A 17157-nucleotide genomic window follows, 5' to 3' on the forward strand; every position below is an offset into this window, starting at 1 on the left:
AGGCACGGAACGGAGCTCGCCTCGGGGGGTGTGGGGGGAATAACGTCCCCTGGCTGGGAGCTGACGGGCCCTAGCAGCGCTGGTTTGTTCGGAAGAGGGCAGGGGTCGCTGGCTGCCAAGTCTGGGGAGGCTGGGACCTAGGGTTAGGTGAATTACATCCCGAGGCGTGGAGCTAGCCCGCCCAGGGAGCACTTTTTCGTTTGGGAGAGGGCAGAGACCGCTGACTGCCAAGTCTGGGGAGGCTGGGACCTCCCCTGCCTGAGTTACGAGCGTGCAAAGTTGGGCTGGAGCCGCCGTTAGAAACGAAACTGATGCGGAGCACCGTGCCTCGCCTCGGGGCGAATTACGTCTCTCTCCTCGCGCTTTCTTCCCATGGGCGGTCGCAAGCCAAGGTGGGCGAGGCCATGAATACTAATTTTCGAAGTGACGTAACTTCGTATGGCTTTTTCTGATCCGCTCATTTTTCCGACTATTTTCTTTCATAAGCTAATACAGGGAATGGGAGTAGAATTACATTTTCACATGCAGCATGCATATGCAACTCAAAGTAAACGATGGTACTTCAAAAAGAGCCAGTATTAAACGTTTTTGGTGGAAGGGCACCTTTAAAGTGGCCGGTGAGTGTACAATTTTATTTGCTCAACAGTTCGGGGTCTCCTTTGCATATTTTGTGTTTCCTAATGTAAAAAATAAATAAATAAATAAATACTGGAGGATATACATACACTATTGGTGCATTGTTGTAAATTTTATTTTTGGACAAACTATTCATATAATCAAAACTGGTTGATAAATCTGATAAATTAAGCTAAAATATTTTAAATTCCATCATCATCTATTTAAATAAAGGATGTTTATTTTATTTGTTTTGTATATTTTATTTAAAAGTGTTATGGAGAACACAAATGCAAATATTATATATTCTAATTAACTGTTATGACTGAAATGAAATAATTTACTTATCATACTCGTATTTCTTCTGGTGTGTTTATGGACAGAACAGATTGTCCATTACCTTCCTCTCAGGCCAGTTGAACTCCTCGAACACAGACTGGAAATCTTCCATGGCTCCATCTGTGATGAGCATGATGGCCTGATTGCACAAGCTGCCCTGCCCATTCGCTGTGGCCTGGCCAAGAGGAACAGTCACACACACATACAGAGAGAGAGAGAGAGAGAGAGAGAGAGAGAGAGAGAGAGAGTGCCAAAGACAGATCTTGATGTCGAAAAGCTCAGGCACATTCAAAAATACAAGCACAAGCCTCCTGAAATGACGTGAATAACATGTAACTGTAAATGTTCATTACTGACCTCATTCAATACCCAGAAAGACTCCTTCATGGCTTTTTTAACTTTCCCCTCGCCCTTTACATGCAGGTCTTCTACAAGCAGCTTAAAATGCTGAGGATGGCAAAACAGACAGAGTCGCACCAAATATTCAAAATACTAATGATTTTTTTCTTTCTGTTTTGCTTCATTTTTTTTTAAAGAATTTCCTGTTATCTGATCAAGCTTGGACCTGTAGCACTTCATGAATAACAAAGTCATCTCTGATTTTGAGATCAGAGATGACGTTGCATCTGCTCAGGTCCTTCCTGAGAGGACCTGAGCAGATGCAACGTGGTAATATCATTACCTGCTCTCCATAACAACCCCTTAAGCCATCCTGGCACAGACATACAGCTCAAACATACCTCCCTGTTGTCCAGATCCGCCTGCACAAGTGTGCCTTTGAAACAGGGTTCCACATACTGAATGTAATCAGTGTACTGCAGGAAAAATAACAGCAATAATGACTAGCTGTTCTTTGAAACTTATTCCTTGCAGGGATTACTGAAATGGATAAAACAGACATACTGCAATAATGTTGACGAAATCATTTTCCCCCAGAGTGTCCAGGATGGTGTTGATGGTGTGTTTGGCGATAGTGAGCTTCAGGCCCTTCATACTGCCACTGATATCTACCACTATGATGATGTCTTTCGGAGACGTAGCTGCCTGAATGTACCTGCGGCGGTGAGAGACACCAATAATCAACCATGGACAAAAACTACTGCCATCCTTTCTTATAGAATTAAATATACTAGCCACATAAAGAAACTGCACACAAATATAGACGTACATTGCACTAAATACAGATATGAACATAGCAATTACTGGATACACTCAAACATGTATGCACGTGCCAGGCGACATGACATCATTGACGACGGCATAGGGATGTGCAATGTGTTAACGCACATGCATCTCATGCAGCTGCATAGAGCACAGGGATCTCACAAATTCCTGTCTCTTTGGAAAGCTTGACCTTTGGACATTCAATCTTTCACAAATTCACAGGATAAATCACACGCACGTCATGCCAAGATTAACAACTGCCCAACGTCATTAAGCCATTGGAATGATCCGACCAGGAATGACTCAACAACAGGTGGCAGCACATTTCTACTGCCACCGTAACACAATTTCTGCATTGGTAAGACATTATTGGAACACCAATGATGTCGCCGATCACCCACGTTCTGGACGTCCCCGAGTAATGACGCCAAGACAGGACAGATGGATTCGGGTGACTCATCTCCATCACAGGTTCCAGACTTCAGTGACCACCTCCCAGACCATTCCAGGACTGTGCCATATCCACCTCAACACAGTCAGGAATTGCTTATGTCAATACGGGATTCAACCACGACGGCCCGCCATGCGGCTAATTCTGACACAACATCATTGATTAAACCGTCAAAGATGGTGCTGAAGTCATGTTCGCCAACCTCTGATCTGATGGAGGAATGCTGTTTTTACAAACGAATCGAGGTTCAACATTTGGAGCGCCATCTACGCTGTCTTCCACATCCACCAGATAACATTCGTGACTTGGCACGAGAGTCGGAGAGGATATGGCAAGCTATTCCACAGGCCTTCCATGCTCATTTGATAGCCTCTATGTGTCATCGATACACCGCTGTGCTTCATGCACACGGTGGTCATACCCGTTATTAATTTTGTGACTTGGTCGTGTGACTCCCTACTCAGATTTCAACTTCTGACGTCATTGATATGGATATCGTTCATGTTCTTTTGACATTTTCTTATGGTCTGATAATCCACCTTATGAACTGTACATGACATTTTGGCTTTGCTGTTTTGTATTCCAATTTTGAATTAATTTTGGCTAGTATATAAAGAAGCAAGTCAAGTAAATTAAAAGCCTATTTATTAGTCGTTTCTCTTGTTTAAATCAAGAGAAAAATCTTAATTATGCTTCAGATAAGCTAACTGTAGTAGAAACCTGCCAGTAGAACCATCTCCCTTGCTATCTCTATATTTCTACAGAAATTAAAGTTGATTCACAAAAATGGAGAAGCCAGTTTTAAAACTATTGAGTACAACAGTGGTTCTCAAAGTGGGGTCAGAAGATTCACAATGTCCTTGAGGCTTTTCCACAGGCATGTTTAGTTAATTTAGTTACAGTGGTGGAGATTACAATCCAACTTTTTAGATTTACCTCAGTGAACTTTGTTGGAGAAGGTTATGTTTTTGCCTCCATTTGTTTGTTTGTTTGTCTGTTCCCAATGTAACTCAAAAAGTAGTAAACAGATTTTGATGAAAGATTGAGGAAAGGTCCAAAGGCCAAAGGGCCAAGGAATAATTGATTAGATTTTAATGCAAATCCAAATATGTGGCTTGGTAGAGGTATGCACTTTCCCGAGTGCCCTTCTAGTTAGGGCCTGAGCACTGGAGGTGTGTGGCCTCCAGTGTCCACCGGAGGGCACTGCACCAAGGTGCAAGGCCCTATTGTTTTCCTAAGGATTCTTCTTATTATTTCTTCTTTTTCTTCAAGACTTGGCCATTTTTGAGGTGGTTCCCATGGGCGAAAACTCATGAAATTTGGTACACCCATCAGTCCTGGCCACCGCTACTCAGGGATAGAGGTTTGGTCCTGAGTGTGTTCAAGGGACTCCATAGCGCTCCCACATGCCATTGAGACTTTTGCCCGGTATATAGTTTTGCCTATCCATGTCAAATTTGGTAAGTGTGTGGGGTGCCCCAAGATGAACAATATTGTAAGGTACATTATATTAGCCATACTCAACAGGAAGTGATTTATTTTTGGTTTTGTGCATTTTGACACGTGTTATATTTTGACATACTATAGGCAGTTTGTTGGATTCATGCCAGATTTGGTATACCGGAGGTGCTCGGGCCCTTCATCACCATTTGCAGCTGTATTTATTTATTGAATTCTTATCATTATTAGTCTGTTTGAATCGTTACTTGAATTGAAATAAAATGAAATGGTTCCATCCAAATCCACAATCAAAAACAAGCCAGCTGATACATAAAGTGAACTTGGACCAAACTTGTGAACTCTGCAGCAAATTTAGGAATAGAAAGATCATTGGCTATGCAAAATATTATCATACAGATTTAGAGTCTCAAAATATTTTGAGAATCTTTGATATAGATGTGTATATCTGGACAAGGATCTGGAAGAACCCAACTGCTTCTTTACAGGAACAGGAGCTCAGATATAAAGCATGTGGGACAAAGAAAGTCCATGAACCAAGGAGTATATTGAATGATGTGGTTTGCACACTCAGCGATGTGTGTCACATTTGTGACATCTTTTGTAAATGGTCAGAGTGGCTATAGTTTAAACTTTAAAGGACTCCTTTGTGGGACTCCTTAATGATGAAACAGTAAAGCATTTGTACTGTCATTATACAGTACATGAGTCAGATTATTGATGATACCACAGCCAACCGTGGACAGAAGTTTGGGGAATAAAATTGGCCGTGCTGTCTGGGTAGAAAGGATGGCATTCTGTCTCTCTCTCCCCTGTCATGGATGTGGAAAAAAGGGGGGAGAGCTTTCCTCTGTGTTTGTTACATTGCCCTGTGATGAAGCATGAGCAGCAGTTTGAAAAAAATGTACTTGGCTGACTTCACGTGTCTTGGAGGAAGCACGTGTTAGACATTACGCTACCCGATTGGTAGCTATTGCTTGATAGGGGTGAGCTGGCTGGTGGGTGGGAATTAGCATGTGACCAAATTAGGGACAAATTTAGGAAATATATTTTTAATTACTCATTTCTTTATAGTTTGGGAAGTAAAACCAAATAATAAGTTCTTTTAAAAATTGAAAAAACAAGTAAACAAAAAGTAATAACCACCCATATGTCTACTATCATGTACAGCTACTGTATATAAACAGCCACATATGGTGCCCAGTTGAGCGTCATTGACCTGGTGATTGAGCTGCTAACTACTTAAAGAGTGGATTAAAGTATTGGACTGGAATCAGAGCTTCGCTAGATATACTGCCAGTTTTAAAAGCAGCAGACATTTCAGGAGCTCGTGCACACAACTAAGCAGCTATCACAGCCTCGATAAGGTCCAGAACGACACAACCAGACATCCAGACAAATCTGATTTCATCCAGCTGTGTGTAGTATCAGCATTTTCTATCTCTAGTTCTCACCAGTTTCTATTTCGACAGTCAAATGCAACCACTCCATTCGGGTCTGGAGTCCACTTGATGCCTAACGGAGGAGAAAATGTATCACTGGGTGAATGAGTCTAAGAGCAAGGGTATATCGAATATAGTGGCAAACATTTTCAGAACTAAATTATGTGACCCTGTAGTCTCTCAGTGTACCTGGATAGAGTCTGAAGAAACCAGTTGAACTTCCAAAGAACTGCCATGTGAGAGTCGGGTCTTTCTGGAAGTTACTGATGAAGACGTCATTCAAAGCCTCGGACATGTACACACCGTTCAGAATGTCTGGGTCTAAGCTCAAAGAGATGGAGATGGTAGGCTAATGAAATAATGCACATTCAATTTACTTATCAAATGACAGTACGAGTCATATGATATCAGTATTATTTGAAAGGTGCCTTACCTTTGTTGTACACATTGGTTGGGACTTGGATGTCACTCATTAATGTGTTAACTGGCAGATTGTTAAAGTGCTCATTCTCTTCCAGTGGAAACTCGCCACCAAGTTCAATGTAGTTGCCATCCTCATCCATTGTGTTTATGAGCAGGGAGTTGAAATAGTCAAACTATTTTGAAAAGGGCAACAGAAATTTTGAAGAAATATTTTACAATGAAAAATGTGATATTTACTAAGTAGCAGTTTTCTCATGTTTAGTGACACACATTCAGTATTATATCCATCCATTATCTGTAACCGCTTATCCTGTGCATGGTCGCATGCAACCTGGAGCCTACCCCAGCTGATGATGGGTGAGAGGCGGGGTACACTCTGGACAAGTCGCCAGATCATTACAGGGATGACACATAGAGACAAACAACCATTCACACTCACACATACGGCCAATTTAGAGCCACCAATTAGCCTAACCTGCATGTCTTTGGATTGTAGGGGAAACCGGAGCACCCAGAGGAAACCCACACAGACACGGGAAGAACATGCAAACTCCACACAGAAAGGACCCCATCGACCACTGGGCTTGAACCCAGAGGCGACAGTGCTAACCACTACACCACCGTGCCGCCCTTCAGTCTTATAATAATACATGAAATAATTGTTCTATGCATATATAAGAAGATTAAGTATGAATATATTAGAAATAGTATTTTACAGTCAAGTCCAGAATTACTGGCACACATCATGGAAATTATTTCATATATACACAAGATTACACACACACACACACACACAGTGCCCTCCATGATTATTGGCACCCCTTGTAAAGATTAGTAAAAAGGGTTAGAAAAAAATCCATCTTTTGGTGAAGTCGCTTCATCTCACACTGAAAAAAAATGAGAAAAATCCAACCTTTAATTGAAAAATGTATTTATGGCAAAACAAATCCCTCAAGAAATATATTTTCAACAAAAACACATGTGCCACTATTATTGGCACCCCTGCATTTAATACTTTGTACAACCTCCCTTTGTCAGTAAAACAGCACCGAGTCTTCTCCGATAACATTTTATAAGGTTGGAGATACAGAGCAGGGCATCTGAGACCGTTCCTCTTTACACAATCTCTCCAGATCATCCAGGGTCCAAGGCCCTCTCCTCTTCAGTTCACCCCACAAGTTTTCAATGGGGTTCAGGTCAGGGGAGTGAGATGGCCAGGAGAGAAGGTTGATTCTGTGAACAATGAACCATTTTTGCATTGACTTGGACATGTGCTTCAGATCACTGTCCTGCTGTAAGAGCCAATGATGACCTAGTTTTAGTTTCCTGGGAGAGGTAGCTACATTTTGATTTAAAATGTCCTGATATTTCATGGAGTCCATGATGCCATGTACCCAAACAAGGTTTCCAGGGCCTTTGAAGGAAAAATAGCCCCAAAACATCACAGAACTTCCACCATATTTTCCAGTTGGGATCGGGTTCTTTTCATGATAACCATCCTTCTTTTAACACCAAACCCACCTTCAGCGTTTATCGCCAGAAAAGCTCCATTTTTACTCCATCAGACCACAGAACACAGTTGCAGTCAAAGTTGTAGTAGTGTTTCACAAACTCCAGGCACTTACTTTTGTGGTTAACTAACAGAAAAGGCTTTTTTTCTGGCATACCTTCAAAATAATCTGATGTAATTTAGGTGGAGTCTGATGGTGGTTTTGGAGACTGGGAAACCCTGAGATTTTACTTTTTCTTGTACAGTGGTGCTTGAAAGTTTGTGAACCCATTTGAAGGTGAAATTAGAGTCAAGTGTTTTCAATCAATGGGATGACAATCAGGTGTGAGTGGGCACCCTGTTTTATTTAAAGAACAGGGATCTATCAAAGTCTGATCCTCACAACACGTGTTTGTGGAAGTGTATCATGGCACGAACAAAGGAGATTTCTGAGGACCTCAGAAAGTGTTGTTGATGCCCATCAGGCTGGAAAAGGTTACAAAACCATCTCTAAAGAGTTTGGACTCCACCAATTCACAGTCAGACAGATTGTGTACAAATGGAGAAAATTCAAGACCATTGTTACCCTCCCCAGGAGTGGTCAACCAACAAAGATCACTCCAAGAGCAAGACGTGTAATAGTCGGCAAGGACACAAAGGACCCCAGGGTAACTTCTAAGCAACTGAAGGCCTCCCTCACATTGGCTAATGTTAATGTTCATGAGTCCACAATCAGGAGAACACTGAACAACAATGGTGTGCATGGCAGGGTTGCAAGGAGAAAGCCACTGCTCTCCAAAAAGATCATTGCTGCTCGTCTGCAGCTTGCTAAAGATCACGTGGACAAGCCAAAAGGCTATTGAAAAATGTTTTGTGGATGGATGAGACCAAAATAGAACTTTTTGGTTTAAATGAGAAGCGTTATGTTTGGAGAAAGGAAAACACTGCATTCCAGCATAAGAACCTTATCCCATCTGTGAAACATGGTGGTGGTAGTATCATGGTTTGGGCCTGTTTTGCTGCATCTGGACCAGGACAGCTTGCCATCATTGATGGAACAATGAATTCTGAATTATACCAGCGAATTCTAAAGGAAAATGCCAGGACATCTGTCCATGAACTGAATCTCAAGAGAAGGTGGGTCATGCAGCAAGACAACAACCCTAAGCACACAAGTCGTTCTACCAAAAAATGGTTAAAGAAGAATAAAAGTTAATATTTTGGAATGGCCAAGTCAAAGTCCTGACCTTAATCCAATCGAAATGTTGTGGAAGGGCCTGAAGCGAGCAGTTCATGTGAGGAAACCCACCAACATCCCAGAGTTGAAGCTGTTCTGTACGGAGGAACGGGCTAAAATTCCTCCAAGCCGGTGTGCAGGACTGATCAACAGTTACCAGAAACGTTTAGTTGCAGTTATTGCTGCACAAGGGGGTCACACCAGATACAAAGCAAAAGTTCACATACTTTTGCCACTCAGAGATATGTAATATTGGATCATTTTCCTCAATAAATAAATGACCAAGTATAATATTTTTGTCTCATTTGTTTAACTGGGTTCTCTTTATCTACTTTTAGGACTTGTGTGAAAATCTGATTTGGTTTTAGATCATATTTATGCGGAAATATAGAAAATTCTAAATGGTTCACAAACTTTCAAGCTCCACTGTAATTCATCAACACTGATCCTTGGGGATTTTTTTTTTTTTTGCCTCTCTTACCCTTCTCCTCACTGTATGTGGGGGCAAAATAAACTTGGGTCCTCTTCCAGGCAAAATTGTACCAGTTCTTTCCCATGTTGATGGATGACTAAGGGAATTTGGCCTCTGTGTCACCTCATATTTGTACCCCAGTTTATCAGGAAGTCATGGATTACAACTTGAAAGTTCCTACACACTCCAATCAACTCAAACATGTACAATTTAAATGGGAAACATGCTTCAGTTACATTGTGTTTACTATAATTTCCATGGGTGTCAATAATAGTGGCATGTGGTTTTTTTTTTTAGTAACGATTTCTCGATGAGGGATTTGTTTTTCTCTGAATAAATTTATTTCAATGAAAGGCTCGATTTTTCTCATTTTCTCAAGCGACCTCACCAAAAGGTGGATTTTTTTTCCTAACCCTTTTTACTCGTCTTTATAAGGGGTGCCAAGAATTGTGGAGGGCACTCTATATATTATACAATCAGCTTTGCTTGTTTTCAGGAAGGCTGGCCATAATTCTGATGTTCCTGTATATGCTTTATTAAATGTATTTTTGGAAATTAATTATCTTATTTTTATCCTTTGCTCCGTCTTGTGGTGAACTTGTCTTGAACTCACCTCTAAACTTGCATTAAATTCATGATAGAGATCTGCATCCTCAACTGTATCTGCCAGTCGCTGGAGAGAGACCATACAAGGACAGTTACATTCAGATCATTTCATTCTATTGCTGTTTTATTTATAAATGAGCTCTTAGTCAGGAATATGAAACCTCTCAGTCACAGAGGTCATTAAAGCACTGCTGGACATTTTAATTTTACCCAAGCATGAAGTAGTAAATGTATGCACCACGAAAGCACCACTTTACTGCCAATTACTAAATTCATCAAAAATAAATCACCCACTACTTGCAGCTTAAGCAGGAGTAAGAAGGAAGAGGGACTGGTAATAAATTTCCCTTTAAATAGAAAGCAGACAGGTGTATTGCTATGAATCTCTGATTACAAACAAATGGCACAGCTATTATTTGAGCCTCATCTGTACACAAAGCCACTAAACAAATTCAAATATAACTCAAATCCAAACAGAAAAATAGAAATGCAGTAACAAAGTACAGTTACTCTACTACTGCTACTGAGTTTTAAGTTTCTCTTCTGTGCTTGAGCTTTTCTTCCAACCAGTACTTTTGATGTTTACTTCTTACATTTCAAAAGAAACATCTTTACTTTCTACTCAGTGCAGTTTCAACCATCACTATATGCATTTTAGCATCTGACATCTTTAAGGAGTTGATCTGAATTTGAGTGGAACAGATCAAAACTTTAACAGATGTGACAACAAGAATGGGACCGAATACTCATGACTGTAACGTAGCCATCCATGTGGGGGAAACCAGAGCACCTGGAGGAAACCCACACAGACACAGGAAGAACATGCAAACTCCACACAGAAAAGGCCCCGTCAGCCCCTGGGCTCAAACCCAGAACCTTCTTGCTGTGAGGTGACAGTGCTAACCACTACACCACCGTGCCACCCCTGTAACATGTCATTTTTCTATTTATGACCATGGTATGAACCGTAGCAGCTAGTAATTAGCACTCAGCTTGTTATTATACAAGCTAACATTTTAAAAATTAGGAATAAAGCTATTGCTACCCTTAGGCTATGGTCACACTACAGCTTGTGATGCTTTGCGATGGGTTATTGATGAAAATAAGGCATTTGTTGGTGATGCTTCCCTGAGCTTCGGGAAGTGCTCCCAAACCCATCTGCGAGTATTCGCTGTTTAGTTTACAAACAAAAACATCGCCACCAAGTTCCAATTCATGCACTGAAATTTTTCCATGATGTTTTCGGCCGCTCACGAGTTGGAGACACACTGAAAAAACAAGTTGCGAAGCTCGGAGAACATTCACTGTGTATTACATGATTGATGGCGATGCTACCAATTTTTCATCGTCAAGTATTCGCAAACCCATCACGAGCTGTAGTGTGATCAGAGCCTTTGCCAATATTTCCCCACATTCCTTGGGTCCATGTTTAAGAGCACTAATTTACCATTAATAAAATCTACATTAAATCATTTGAGGCACATGTCTTTTTACCTCCACCAACTTTGTTAGAGGAGGTTATGTTTTCACCTCTGTTTGTTTGTTTGTTCCCAATGTAAAGGCCCAGTCACACAGCCGATCACGCATAAATCACGTATAAATCACGTATAAAGTTGGCTTGTGCGTGATTGTCAGTGGAGAAATTGACCATTTTTTGGAGGTGTGCATGGTCGAAAATCACCGATTAATTGCGCATGAACTACGTACAAATCACTTACAATCACTTACAAATCATGCACATCAGTGCATAGGGTCAAAAGAGGGACAATTTCTGGTTTTTATTGACGAACACTCCACGCATAAACTGCGTATGAACCACGTATAAGCACGCATGAACCGCACACTAGCACTGATGAACGACGCATAGAGCGCGCATGGATCACGCATGGATCACTTATGATTCACTGATGGCTAGCGAACAGCGGGCGTCACTATCGCATCCGCTCCGCGCACAATAAATAGGTAAATTTCTTGCGATCAACCACTAACGGTCCACGCATATGTCGCACATTGTCCGCGTCAGAACTACGGCAAAGGACGCACGAATTACGTTAAACGGCGCACAATCGCGCATACTTATGCGTGATCAATATTTTTGAGCAGCTCAAAACCTGGAATCGCGCACAAACCCGATTCGTCGAACATCCACTGACAACTACTGATGCTCCACGTCAAAAAAACTTATGAATTACGCACAGCACTGATGAATCGCGCACAACTCGAAATTTATGCGCAATTCATGCGTAAATTGTAAGTTTTGGCTGTGTGACTGGGCCTTTACTCAAAAAGTAGTGAACGGAATTTGCTGAAAATTTAGAAAGGTGAGCCATGGGCCAAGGAACAATTGATTAGATTTTGATGCAAATCTGGGTATGTATGTATGTGGATCCAGGATAATTTTGTCTTTTCCCAATATAGCTCAAAAAGTAATTTATGGATTTTGATGAAATTTGGTAGGCAGCTTTAGTATTATCCTCGGTTCATGTGATTTGAATTTAATGTTGATAATATGTGGCTTTCATATTAGTTTCATCAGCCTATTTTACCGTGCTGGCTTAGGGCAAATTGGAAGAGGGTGTTTTTATTTGTGACACCATCACTAATGCTCCTGCAGAGGATGGCCCCATATGGACAGTTGAAATTCACACTTGGAAGACGCTCTGATACTAACTTTAGGACTGCAGTTGTCATGAACAGTTTTGCACTCAAGTTTCCATTAATGAAGAGTTTATAACATCAATGAAACTGACTTCATGTTAAAACTGTTAAAAATGTTATAATCACGTTGTCTGTTATCACCAAAATGAGGATGGGTTCCCTTTTGAGTCTGGTTCCTCTCGAGGTTTCTTCCTCATGTTGTCTGAGGGAGTTTTTCCTTGCCACTGTCGCCACAGGCTTGCTCATTGGGGATGGATTAGGGATAAAATTAGCTCATGTTTTCATCTCATTATCTCCAGCCGCTTTATCCTGTTCTATAGGGTCGCAGACAAGCTGGAGTCTATCCCAGCTGACTATGGGCGAAAGGCGGGGTACACCCTGGACAAATCGCCAGGTCATCACAGGGCTGACACATAGACACAGACAACCATTCACACTCACATTCACACCTACGGTCAATTTAGAGTCGCCAGTTAACCTAACCTGCATGTCTTTAGACTGTGGGGGAAACCGGAGCACCTGGAGGAAACCCACGCGGACACGGGGAGAACATGCAAACTCCACATAGAAAGGCCCTCGCCGGCCACGGGGCTCGAACCCGGACCTTCTTGCTGTGAGGTGACAGCGCTAACCACTACACCACCGTGCCGCCCTAGCTCGTGTTTTGAGTCATTAAAATTCTGTAAAGCTGCTTTGTGACAATGTCTATTGTTAAAAGCGCTATAAAAATAAACTTGACTTGACACTAGGAGATAGCCTAGCAGGGCTAATGGGCTCTCTAACCCAAGTAGCGTTATGTTTGTGTCACTAGCACTAGGAGCTTGCCTTACTAGGCTAATGGCCCCTCACTATCCAGATGACATAATGCTTTATTGCCAGAACCACTGCTGAGTTGACAAGTAGAACGGCCAGGTGCTGGAGAAGTTGCCATGTTGACAATACAAGTCCGCCGAAGGATGTACAAACCTAGGCCATTACCCTGGCATGAGGGAGGCAGGGGTGGACTAACACTTGCCCAAGGTGTACACCCAGGCTCGTGTCAGGACAGAAGTGCTGACTCATGGCTTCTCCATGCTAGACCAGCCAAAGCAAAGTCTAGCCACTGCCCATAACAGGAAACTATGAAAGGAGATTTCTCATATTAGTGCGCAATCTGCCGTAGGCAGAGACAGTGTTAGATGATGAATATGTGGCTTGGTGAAGGTATGCACTCTACCGAGTGCCCTTCTACTTTCTTTTGTGATTCTTTCTTGTACTTGTAATTTGAGATGAGTAATTACACTGTTACTCTGGTAAAGGATTTTGGCAACTTTACCACTTTTATTGGTCCATCTCTGCAAAAATGACCAACCTGTTCCATATTCCAGGTTTTACTGACCTTTACAGACTTCATTTTGCTTCCCAGCATCTTCTCAATTTCATCTGAAAACTCCTGGGCCAATTCAGTTCCATTTACTTCCTCGATCCGGATTATGGGCTCCACATCTTTGAGTTTCTGGTGGCAGCAACAAAATTGTTAAACATAACCAGTCAGTTTTTTATTAAAAACCAGATTGTATTAGCAAAACAAAAGCATTGCCTGTATATGTGTGATCACATATTATATGTGTAGTGGCTTGGGAAAACCTTTCACATGGTCAAACTTTTTCTAGTATATATTATTTTGAAAATTACAACTATTCTGAACTATGTTTCTCTTTTGCATCTAACACGAGCACTTATTACTAGTACTAGGTTGATCGAGTGATTGTAGAGTCATCTAATGCAGCACTCCTTCATTCTCCTTCTAGGTTAAATAGCCCTTACATAGCCTGGAGGTGTGTTTTGGGTCATTGTCCTATTGAAAAGCAAATGATGGTCTCACAAAGCGTAAAACAGATGGGCTGGCATGTCGTTGCAGAATGCTGCGGTAGTGATGCTGGTTAAGTGTGCCTTCAAGTTTGAATAAATCTCCAACAGTGTCACCAGCAAAGTCCCCCCACACCATCACACCTCCTTCACACATCACACATGCTTCACAGGGAACCACACATGCAGATACCATCCGTTCCCCTTTTCTGAATCTCACAAAGACACGGCGGATGAAACAGTACAGATTTCCACTGGTCTAATGTCCATTCCTTGTGTTTCCTGGTCCAAGAAAGTCTCTTCTTTTTCTTCTTCTTATTGGCCTCCCTCAGTTGTGGTTTCTTTGCAGCAATTTGATCCTGAAAGCCTGATTCATGCAGTCTCCTCAAAACAGTTGATGTGAGAACAACGTCTGCTACTTGAACTATGTGAAGTATTCAAATATGCGCTACTCTGAGGTGATGTTAATTGGCGATTTCTGAGGCTGGTAACTAATAAACTTATTCTCTGCAGCAGAGGTAAGTCTTGGTTTTCCTTTCCTGTGACGGTCCTCATGCGAGTCCATCATGGCGCTTGATGGTTTGTGCAACTTCACTTGAAGATACATTCAAAGTTCTTGCAAATTTCTGGATTGACTTACCTTCAGGTCTTAAAGTTATGATGGATGTCGTTTTTCTTTACTTAGTTGTTCGGTTCTTGACATAATATGGATTACTACAGTTGTGGAATAGGGCTATTTACTCTGTTTATCTCATCTCATCTCATTATCTCTAGCCGCTTTATCCTTCTACAGGGTCGCAGGCAAGCTGGAGCCTATCCCAGCTGACTACGGGCGAAAGGCGGGGTACACCCTGGACAAGTCGCCAGGTCATCACAGGGCACTCTGTTTATTATTTACTATTTAAGTTCAAACACCTTAAGAAGACAAGAAATTGCACTAACTTTTGATGAGGCACGCCTGTTAATTGAAAAGCATTCCAGGTGACTATCTTATGAAGCTGGTTAAGATAATGCCAATAGTATGGAAAGTGTCATCAAGGTAAATGCTGACTACTCTGAAGAATCTAAAATATGAAATATTTTTTAAACACTTATTTGCCACATAATCCATCCATCATCTGTGACTTATCCTGTGCAGGGTCGCAGGCAAGCTGGAGCCTATCCCAGCTGACTATGAGCAAGAGGCAGGGTACACCCTGGACAAGTCACCAGGTCATCGCAGGGCTGACACATCGACACAAACAACCATTCATGCTCACGGTCAATTTAGAGCCACCAATTAGCCTAACCTGCATGTCACTGGGGGAAACCGGAGCACCAGGAGGAAACCCACACAGACACGGGGAGAACCTGCAAACTCCACACAGAAAGGCCCTTGTCGGCCACTGGGCTCAAACCCAGGACCTTCTTGCTGTGAGGAGACAGTGCTAACCACTACACTACTGTGCCACCCCATATAATTCATATATATGTTATTTCATAGTTGTGATATCTTCAGTATTGCTCTACAATGTAGAAAATAGTCAAAATACAGAAAAACCTATGAATGAGTAGGGGTGTCCAAACTTTTGACTGGTACTAACCGATAATTTTCACACTGATTAGAGCATTATTTAATTAGTGTTTAATAGGGTGCATCAGTTGCCCTCACTTTCATAAAATCTGATGCATTTTTGTTTGGGTGTTCCTTTTCACCAATAAAGACATCCTGTAAAATTTTTTGACCATATTCAAAAGTCTAATGGTGGCACCATGAGGTTCATTTTTTGCCAAAAAAACGCTTATTTTATGTTTTCGCGTAAGGTTTGAATCACAATGTTGGACTCCATTTATTGATTTCTTGTGACCCAGAGATCATGTTAAGAACCTTTGCAAGGGATTGAGAAGCATTAATGTGATTGTGGCAGCGGGGGCGTGGTCAAGCGCCGGTCTGTGACAGGAGGGCGGAGTCAGGGAAGGTAAGTAGCAGAATCACTTCACCTGAGAGCAATTAACCTGTGTTTGTGTGTCTTCCCAGCAACCACGCCCTATATAAGGAGAGAGAGAGCAGAGGAAGTGAGCTCTCTCCCGCACCAGATGACTTGTGTGAGTGTGGGTATGCATGTGGCTGGGAGAGTATACATTGCAACTGAAAAGTGCAAAATAAAATAGTTTTTGGAACTCAGTTCTGGCCTGCCGTACTTCTGTGCTCCACCCACCTGCTCTGACATCTACAGTGGTGCCGAAACCCGGGATCTGGAGCACAGCATCCTCACAGCCCCATGGAGTCCTCCCCATTTGCTGAACTGGTCCACGCCCTTGCCACGGCCCAGCAAAGCCAGCACCAGGCACTACTCACCCTCCGAAAGGAGCAAGAAGAGCAGTTCGAGGCCGAACACAAAAAAAAGGTGGTTCGGGAAGAACTTCAGGCAGGCCATGCTCGAAATGGGCATCGTCGAGGAGTCCCACAGTGACTGGAGCAGCCCGGTGGTCTTGGTTCCCAAGGCCGACGGCTCGGTCCGGTTCTGTGTGGACTATAGAAAAGTCAACGCGATGTCTAAATTCCACGCGTACCCAATGCCTCGTATTGATGAGCTGCTCGATCGACTAGGCACGGCTCGCTTTTACTCGACACTGGATTTGACGAAGGGATATTGGCAGATCCCCTTGACTCCATTATCCCGGGAGAAAACGGCCTTTTCCACACCGTTCGGCTTACACCAGTTCGTCACACTTCCGTTTGGGCTGTTTGGGGCGCCCGCTACGTTTCAGCGGCTGATGGACAGGGTCCTCTGGCCCCATGCCACCTATGCGGCCACGTATTTAGATGATATTATCATTTATAGTAACGACTGGCAGCGGCACCTGCAACACCTGAGGGCCGTCCTTAGGTCGCTGAGGCGGGCGGGACTCACTGCCAACCCAAAGAAGTGTGCGATTGGGCGGGTGGAAGTATGGTATCTGGGCTTCCACTTG

The 17157-nt window shown here is 42.5% G+C and overlaps 1 protein-coding gene across 1 annotated transcript in view; it reads right to left on the bottom strand.

The window, feature by feature from the left end:
- The window catches only part of cacna2d4b (calcium channel, voltage-dependent, alpha 2/delta subunit 4b), a 103576-nt gene that overhangs the window by 62280 nt on the left and 24139 nt on the right, over positions 1–17157 (bottom strand). The window contains exons 3-11 of the mRNA XM_060927031.1: positions 13733–13849; positions 9704–9763; positions 5903–6065; positions 5659–5790; positions 5482–5542; positions 1858–2008; positions 1695–1769; positions 1312–1401; positions 1016–1129 (exon numbers count right to left, since the gene is read on the bottom strand). Coding sequence (XP_060783014.1) covers positions 1016–1129; positions 1312–1401; positions 1695–1769; positions 1858–2008; positions 5482–5542; positions 5659–5790; positions 5903–6065; positions 9704–9763; positions 13733–13849 — 963 coding nt within the window. The remainder of the gene's footprint in view (positions 1–1015; positions 1130–1311; positions 1402–1694; positions 1770–1857; positions 2009–5481; positions 5543–5658; positions 5791–5902; positions 6066–9703; positions 9764–13732; positions 13850–17157) is intronic.

Source organism: Neoarius graeffei, chromosome 8, assembly GCF_027579695.1.
Source record: "Neoarius graeffei isolate fNeoGra1 chromosome 8, fNeoGra1.pri, whole genome shotgun sequence".
Classification (NCBI taxonomy): Eukaryota; Metazoa; Chordata; class Actinopteri; order Siluriformes; family Ariidae; genus Neoarius; species Neoarius graeffei.